This window comes from Clytia hemisphaerica, unplaced genomic scaffold (genome assembly GCF_902728285.1).
Source record: "Clytia hemisphaerica strain Z4C2 unplaced genomic scaffold, Clytia hemisphaerica genome assembly, whole genome shotgun sequence".
In the NCBI taxonomy this organism is placed as follows: Eukaryota; Metazoa; Cnidaria; class Hydrozoa; order Leptothecata; family Clytiidae; genus Clytia; species Clytia hemisphaerica.
This window is the reverse complement of record NW_027104262.1, coordinates 575,125-584,081: the sequence shown is the minus strand read 5'-3', so window position 1 is coordinate 584,081 and position 8,957 is coordinate 575,125. Positions and strand designations below refer to the sequence as shown.

General features: G+C 33.1%; 1 protein-coding gene and 1 long non-coding RNA gene across 2 annotated transcripts; both read right to left on the bottom strand.

The window, feature by feature from the left end:
* Window positions 1-778: 778 nt before the first annotated feature.
* LOC136816655 (uncharacterized) lies at window positions 779-2,120 on the bottom strand. Its single transcript, XR_010847955.1, has 2 exons — window positions 1,663-2,120; window positions 779-1,450 (listed from the first exon to the last, which is right to left on the bottom strand). It is a non-coding gene; the product is annotated as an uncharacterized lncRNA (long non-coding RNA).
* A 285-nt stretch (window positions 2,121-2,405) lies between these two features.
* Window positions 2,406-8,128, bottom strand: LOC136816647 (uncharacterized). The gene is made up of 2 exons (XM_067072981.1): window positions 4,348-8,128; window positions 2,406-4,165 (listed from the first exon to the last, which is right to left on the bottom strand). Exons 1-2 carry the CDS (start codon window positions 8,126-8,128, stop codon window positions 2,406-2,408), a joined length of 5,541 nt encoding a protein of 1,846 aa, XP_066929082.1.
* Window positions 8,129-8,957: the final 829 nt, after the last annotated feature.

Sequence of the window (8,957 nt, the reverse complement as noted above, 5' to 3'; positions counted from 1 at the left end):
TACGAACTGATTTTTTCAGGATTAGTTTTGTTCTTTCAAATGAGAACGCTGATCTTTTCGCCCAAATGAGGCAGATGACACGTGAAAAGTTGGAAGAGTTTGAAAAGAGAAGAAAATATGGGTTAGAAAAAAGCTTAAAAAAGAAAGAAAGAAACAAAAAACAGAAAATAAAAAAAATTGTCTTTTTTATTTTTCCTCCAATTTAGCGCGCCTTTACAAAGTTTTTCCTCTAATTATTAGTACGATAAAAAGATTCCAGATTCAGAGCAATTTATATCCTCCTATTATTAGTGCGACACCTCCAAAATAATTATTTTTTTGGTCGTATTAAATTAGAGAAATTACGGTAGCCTCAAATGTATCGCGGCAAAACATTTATTGATTATAACAACAATATTACCCATCCCTCCGCCGCCCGATTATCAAAAGAGAAACATGCTGAGGCCCATGTCCATTAAAATAGATTGAAATTTTGACCTCTTGAAATTTTATCGAAATTTTAATGTTCGGCGACTTCAAATGCCTTCCAATTGTATACCAATCGACGCAGAATTTGATGTAGATCTCAAAGGTGCACTAAAAAGATAGCAAAAGTTTAACCATTATTAAAAGTTATTACTAGCCATAGCTTTCACTAACTGCCACCCGCTACAGATGCCTATTTATAAGCATTTATAAAGACTAATTAATGCTTATTAAAGACTAATTAATGCTTATTAAAGCTTTTTAATGCTTTATAGCGAAAGTTTGGAAATGATTATAGGAATAATTCGAATGATTCTTCTCAAAAGCATTTTCTTTGAGATATCAACGATAAAGCTAACATAAATGAAATATATTTTTTTCTAAAAACGTGAATTACTTTTACAAATAATAAAATACGAATCTTAAAATATTCATTAGCAAAAGTGTCCAGGTAGAGTCAATTACAGATACTAAAACACTCAAAAGACATGTTAGTATATTCCAACCAATTTGTAATATAAATGACCCATAGTAGAACCAAACAGCATAAGTAAGAAATGCTATGAGCCAGAAACATAACGAGCAGGAACCAAAAATTGACAGATAACAACGTACTTAGGAATTTTCCCAACAGTTTAACAAAGGATATCGTGATCCAAAATTGTTAACAATAAATGGATTTACCAGTAATCTAGAAGCTAGAACAGCGCCGTGTAAAGGATGGAAAATGATATGACGTAACGTGGTAATAGTAGCAGTAACGAGGCAATATTGATGAGCAGAAACCAGGAAATAGCGTATCCAGGACTTTTCCCAACGACATGACAAGGGATCTCATGGACAAAATTGATATGCCAGTTATCTTGCAGTTGTAACAGCAATATCGTGTAGAAGGATGGAAAATGATGACGTAACGTGGTAATCGTAGCAGTAACGAGGCAATATTGCGTTGTCAAAGTAAATGAATCCTCTTTCATAAGATAAGCTTAAAATGGAAAATAAGAAACATGAAATTAAATGATAATATGGTGAGTGTACTAAAATTTCCTCAAAATAGTTCACAAGTTTCTTTCAATTTTTGATATTAATTTCCCAAATAGTGACTGGTAAGTATCAACAAGAACACAGGTTAAACATAAAAGATTAATAAACCTTAGTCCTATAAAAGTACACAATGAAAAGATTATTTGTACTTACTGTCAAAGTTCCATAATACAGGATTTTTAAGCATTGTCGTTGGGAGTAGAGTATGCTGAATGACGATTCTCGAATAATTTTCGTTACAGCGGAATTTCGTTGCCAATTCAATCACCAAAAATAATCACTTTTGTCCATATTCATTCATTGTTCTACTATTATCATTTTTATCATTGTTCATTATTGTTCTGTGGTAAAGATCAAACATCAATTCACATTCACATTATTGTAATCAACTTGGAACTTGGAAGTAATAAATGTAAATTCAATCAATCAAATAAAATTTGTACAAAATCATAAATAATACGTAATTTCAATAATTCTGTATAAAAATATAATATCCTTCAAATTTATTATAAAGATATAAAAAAATTCATGTATTACAAAACAATATAATATTCTATAAGTTAGGATAAAAATATAAAAAAAATAATGTAAGGATTTGAAAAGTCTATGCAAGGCTTCTAAAATTCCTCTTAAAACAAAAGAATGTTTTCATCTATTGTTCTGGGGAATTTTTCATAGGACACCCTGTAGTTGGACTAGTTTTGAAATCTTTCTTATCTTAAATTCATCGATTTTTCATGATAAAAAGTACTAAATAATTTCACTCGTTGGATAAGAATGTATTTCAAAGGAAAAGAAAATATTGCTTTTTGCAAAATACCCTTCCCTGCCCTGAGCCCCCCCCCCATGCAATGATTTTGACATGACATATACTAAATTATTCCATCTAATTACTTCTAAGGCTTGTTTCGTGCTGCTAATTCTTCTAGTCTGCTTTCTTCGCGTACTCTAAATTTGAATCTTTTACCGTCACTCAATTTATTGATTCTTTCGAATGGAAATGATTCAATTACCATGTCATTTAGCTTTTTCACACGTGATAATGCAACATAAGTTAAACCATCCATGCTTTCTTTCTTACCCAAATCCACTACAACTTTATCCAATGTAAGACCTTGAGATTTATGAATAGTTATCGACCATGCAAGTTTCAAAGGTATTTGCATTCTTTCTTTCTGTACGTTATCTTCAGATGAAGTTTCTATGATAGGCACAATTGGAACACAATTATCTTCATCATCAAAAAAACTTGGCCCTGTATATCTATCAAATTTTACTATAACAGCTATAGGAAGCGCAGGTGGCAAGTGGTTTCTTTGGAATATTATGTCTTTGACAATGCCCAAACTTCCGTTACAAAGTCCCACATCTGACCACAAGTTTCTTGTAAGCATTACTTTGGCACCTTTGGCAAGGAAAACTTCATTTGCTAAACCAAATTCTTCTGAGGATGATTTTGACGCACTTGGTGGAGTATTTTTTGCTTTAATGACTGCAATGGGTGATTGTAAAGAATCCAACATTTTCCCATTATGTTCTCTGACAACTTCATTTGCAAAGGATAGCCTGATGCATTTATTATAGTCAACATGGTTTTTTTCAGGTTGTCTGGTCAAGAAAAAATTCCAGTCTTCCATTGTTGATTTTCCATTTCTCAAATTTTTCAAAGCTTTTCTAAATTTCTTTTGTGACTCATCCTCACCAGCAGATCTCATATTTGCTTTAAGTTTTACGACAGTTCTGAAACAACAATAGGCCAGATAACCTGCAACTGCAATTTCATTTTTTGGAAAAGAATGGTACAATACATCATCCATGACTGGTGGTAACTGTGCAACATCTCCTACTAATATAATAGATATTCCACCAAACAAAGTTTCTAATTTTCCTGTTGCTTGACGACAGCGACTATCTATCCAGCCTAGCAATCTTTGGCCTACTACAGAGAATTCATCAATAATAATATAATCTATGTCTTTAAGGTTAGTTTGTAAATTGTCAAGTGACTTTCCTTTGAGTTCATGCTTTAACTTGCTTCGAATTGGCAATTTGAGTGTGCTGTGCAATGTTCTTCCATTAATATTAAAGGCAGCAATACCAAAATAAGATGTCAATAAACACTTTTTGCCAAGGAGTTTTTTAATGCAATTTATTAAATATGACTTTCCACTTCCTGCAATCCCAGTGATTATCATTTGTAAAGGGTCAGCATTTATATTTTGAGCATGATCATGTACAATATTGTAAGCTTGGAGCTGCTCTGCATTTAAGTTCTCAACTTGATATTGACTATAATCTGTGGGATTATCATTTTCAAAAGTCTTTTTTTTCTCTTCAATCCAAAAGGGCATTGCATTAATTTGATCTTGAGTATAAGAATCATAAGAATCAGTCCAATATTGTTGATTTTCTGTAGAAACGTTATTGGGCATGGAATTCAGGTCTGCTATATCCATCCAATCTTCACGTAAAAAAATATTTTCACTTTCTTCCTCTTCATTTTCTTCATCTTCAACCTGATATTCAAAATTGTTTGCATTGATGTAATGCCTTTTCCAATTCGGAACTAATTCTCTTCCTAAAGAGCTGTTAATGAATTCTTTCCATTTCTGGCAATATGTCTCATTTGTTGCTTGTAAACCTTCCCAGAGACTGTCTACAGAATCATTCCATGGTTTGTACTTGATCAATTGGAATTTACAAAATAAAGGATAACTGTCACTCTTTGGGTTTGGACTATAATTTGGAAAAGTACGAACAACAACTGCCTTTTTCCTCTTTGAATCTTTTTGTCTTTAGCACTTATTTTCCAGTTCGAAACAAAATCTATGAGGTTACTTTGCCTAATCTCATTGTCTTCATAAACATATCTGGAAGCATAATCATCTAAGAAAGAGGTTTTGGTTTCAACGCCATCATTGTCAATTTTCATTTGTCTTGATCCCTCAAGAGAGCAACTTACAACATCAAATGAAGAGCAATGTAGTTTCAAAGACATAATTTGATGCATTACTTCTTGAGCACTAAAGTCTCTTTCACCGACAGATTTGATAATCAGTTTTCGAAAAATATTACCAGAAGTTTCCTTTCCTGAAAGATTACCAATGACAGATGTAAACGCTTCTTTTGCAACGTCAGATATCTTTTCTGCTTTTGATGCATACTTGGCAATATAATTCAAGCAAGCATTGTGGTCAAGGATAATTTGTATATCGCAATTAGCCCTCCATGATTGTAATTGAAGCTGTTGATGCCTATTCATTCTAGGATCATTTCTTTTCAGAACAATGTTTGGAACATACTTTTCACCGCCTCCCTTCAATTTTACTTTTTCAAAGGTTAAATGTGTTTTCTCGCAGCATTCAAAAGGAAATTTAAAACGACATTCCTGTTTGTCATTCTTAGTTCTTAGACAATAGGCTGAACTACATTTTGTATGCCGTTGCACGCTATTTGCTAGATCTATGTAATCTTGTTCTAAATCCTCTTCAGGTATATCCTCAAGTCTTTTTTTGCATGGATGAACATTTGGCTTTTCCCATTCATCAACAGGTCCTTCAATTGGATTCATAGCTGTCATTAAAGAATCTACATAATCACAGATTTGCCTTTCAGCATTGTTTCCCTCGATTACAGCAAGATTTAAAAGAGTATTATTTTCAAGGTCAATCTCTGTTTGATTTGATAAAGTTTGTTGAGCCAAAAAACCTTGCAGAGCCTTCTCAGTCAACTCACATATTCCTGGATCATCTTTCAATTTTGCTAAACCGTGACAATGTATAGAACCACGCATAACTGCAAATTCAAACCTATACCAATGCCATTCTGCATTTAAAGATTCATATAACCAATGTTTTACAAAACTTTTTACTCGTTCAGTGAAAAGCCAATCTACTATATGAGGATTATCAACAATGTTTTGTCTAAAATCAGCAGATTCAGATTCGTCATTTGAAGAAAATAAATCATGAATGTCTGGCCAGTGAAAATCAGCCATACTCAATGTCCAAAATATAGTTGGCGTGCCCATTTGTGTTATCGTGGCTTTTAATTTTTCCTTGACATCGCACCAATAGGCATTCGTACCTGTTACATTCTTTGAGTATCTTTGTAGTTTTTTCATTACTACGTAGTGATCATTATCCCTAACAAGATCTTGTAAATCTTCAATGCTCAAATTAGCTTCACCTGGGTTTTGCTTGATAAAAAAATTTCCTTGGCTAATCAATCTTTTTCTATACAGCATATTGAAGCCCCAAAAGGAAAATCTTGGATGAGATGCAAATCTATAAAACCATTTTCCTTTGTCATCAATTTCGGCAAATTTGATTAAATGTTTCAATTTTTCAGCAAAACTCTCTGTTTCACTTTTTGCTATTTCCCTTATGATTGCAGGATTAGTTGGGTCACCTTTTGTGTCTGGAAACAATGTCGGAAATGCAAGACTTGCTAAGTAGGGTGTATTGAATTCACTAAGTGGAGTACTTCCAATATCAACTTCAGTTTTTGTATTCAAAATTTCACTTTTTGTTAAGTCAGCTTCCTTTGCTTTCTCTAGTTTAGATGGTAAGAAACTTTTCATTTCAGTGTTTTCATCAAAAACACGTTCATCGTTATCATCATTAACTGGACCTAAATCTGGCAATTCTTCATAATTTTCACTGACATCTTCATTTTCGTTGTCACTTTCATTTTCTTCACCGCTCTCAATATCATTTTTCTCATTCATTTGTACGTGCAAGTCTGGTAAGTCAATGAATCCATTTTCAGGCAGCTTTTGTAGCCTTTCCATATCTATATTGATTTCACTATATAGAAAATTATTAGGTTCACCTTGTTCATTTTTTCCTGTCAGCCATAATAATGCCTGTAAAATCTTTTCACGTCTAACGACAAGTTCTTTTGAAGTATTATTTTTCCCATTTATTTTAAAAATCATTATAGGAATGTCGCTGGGCTCTCGTGGTAGGACATCTGCAATTTTTTGAACATTATGAGGCAAATTTAAAACGTGACCTTTATAAGCTCTCTGACCTCCTCTTGGTCGGGTATACACTTGCATTACAGGAAAAGCTCTAGCAATAAGCATTTCTTCGATTTGATTGAGACCTTTCAGTGCTTCTGGTACTGGACTTGGTTTCATATTATTCTCAGAACTGAATTTTTTGGGAGTACCTTTGTCTCTTTTGCAACGCGTACAAATGTAATCATTGACTGAGTTTACTTTTGATGTAATTTTTATTGGCCAGGATTCAAAACATGTTTGACATTGAACAATTGAAAAATTCATAGATTTCTGAAAATCTTTCATGTTTTTATTAATGTTGTGATCAATTTCGGTTTCCTGGGAATTTAATCTTTTATCTTGTTTTTTAGAACAATGTTTTTCTTTCAGCTTCTGAGAGTCATATTTTGCCTTTCGTTTTTCAGGGTTGTATGATTTTTGATGCTGTTCTTTACGTTTTGTGGGGTCGTATTCTGCTTTATATTTTGCGGGGTCGTATTCTGCTTTATATTTTGTGGGGTCGTATTCTGCTTTACGTTTTATGGGATCGTATTTTGCTTTACGTTTTATGGGATTGTATTCTGCTTTTTGTTTGTCAGGGTCATAAGAATTTTGATGTCGCTCTTTACGTTTCAAAGGGTCATACTTTGTCTTTCTATTTTCATATCCAATTTTTGGCTTCTGTTTTGAAGGGTCAATGTGTATCCTTTTGTCAATTTTTTTGAATAAATCATCAAGCTTTACTTTTTTATTATTACTATTACTATTACAAAGTCCTTCATAGTTGACAAATTTTCTCTTTCGATTTGGATATTCTTTCTTGATTTCATCAGTCTGAATATTTTTCTTAAAGATGATTTCTTCTGGATTAGAATTTGCTGCGACATTAGCAGTTGCATCATGCACCACAAAGTCTATTTCTTCATCAGTTTTTTTATAAAAAGCAAAAAACCATCCTTTATCATTTTCTGAAAACATTGCATTAACATTTTCAAAAATTATTTTTTCAGGATTTAAATCATCAATGTAAACCCATTTGTTCTCGACAAATACACCGCATGCAAAGTGAAAACCTAGATTTCTAACAACGGCTTGTAATCTATAAGTATCTCCCTTCACGGTAATTTGATCAAAAAATGTACAACTGTTGTGAATTGTAGAACTAAATTCTATCAACAAATAACATGGAAGGTCAACAAATTGATACCGGGCAGGAATATTGACAGAACAAATATTACAATAAACTTCTGTACTTGGCTCAAGAGCTCTATTCACACAATCTGGCCAGTTGTTTGGGTCAATCGTTATCTCTGGATATAAAAAGTCTGTAAGAAGAGCAACAATGATACCTGTCTTACTTTGTCTCTCGTTATTACAAACAGGGCAAGTTCCTCGAACATCGAATCTTGTTTCAAACAATCTTTTCTCTCCTTCTGATAATGTCTTGAAAAGGTTATCTGAAAAAAGCTCTGTAAACTGTGCATCACTATTTCTGCTAGCATACGTACCACAATTTTCAATAATTTTTGACCATATTGGTTCACGAATTTCATCAAGCAGTCTAAACGCATTACTTTTGACGTCAGTGATATCATTTTCAATTGGAATTTCCATCGAACCACTTATATAAAGCAAATAAAAGAATTCACTTAATTCTTCAAATGAGAGTTTCGCTTTAATTTCAGGAAGAAGCAGGCGATAACTTATTTCGAGAAAACAATCAACAGCGCAAGAATATGTACGACCGCGAGTTGTTCTACATGAATTTTGGAAATGCGCAACACTCAATGCTGTATCTAAGTCAATTAATAAATCCTCCTGTTCCATGACCGTAAAAAGTTTTCAATTCAAATAGATTTTCAAGTGTTACTTCAAATTTTCACGGAACAGCCTTTATCAAGCCTTTTTTTCCCTTTTTTATTGCAATCTCAGTGTGATATCAGACCGGCTTTGTTTCAAACAAATTATATATGATATAAGTTATTGTAATTCCTTTACTTTGATTTTACTTTGATTTACTTTCAATCAGCTTGAGGGTGCTACTCAAACTGGGTTTGACAGTGTTTATCCCAGTCCTGAGTTTCCTCTCAGAACTGTGGCAGTTTGAACGTCCGGGACAAACTGTTTGGGTCGAAAAATGAATCAATCTGAATGTCTAAGACAGGAGACAGATTGTAATTTGACTGTCAGCAAATTCACTGATTGGTATATGTATATATCTTGTTTAATCCCAAAGTCAAAAGTAAATGCGTTTTGACTGCAGGAGAAGAGAGCTTGAATTGAATTTAAGAAAACTTCCAGAAACTTCTCCATATTCCATTTCCTGCATGTTGACCAATCTGGCAAAATTCTACAAGCGGAATAGAATCTACTGTCGAAAGCTGAGTAAAATGCCCGCGGCGCCTGCTATAAAAAAGAAAAAGTTTTTAGGCTAGCAACTACC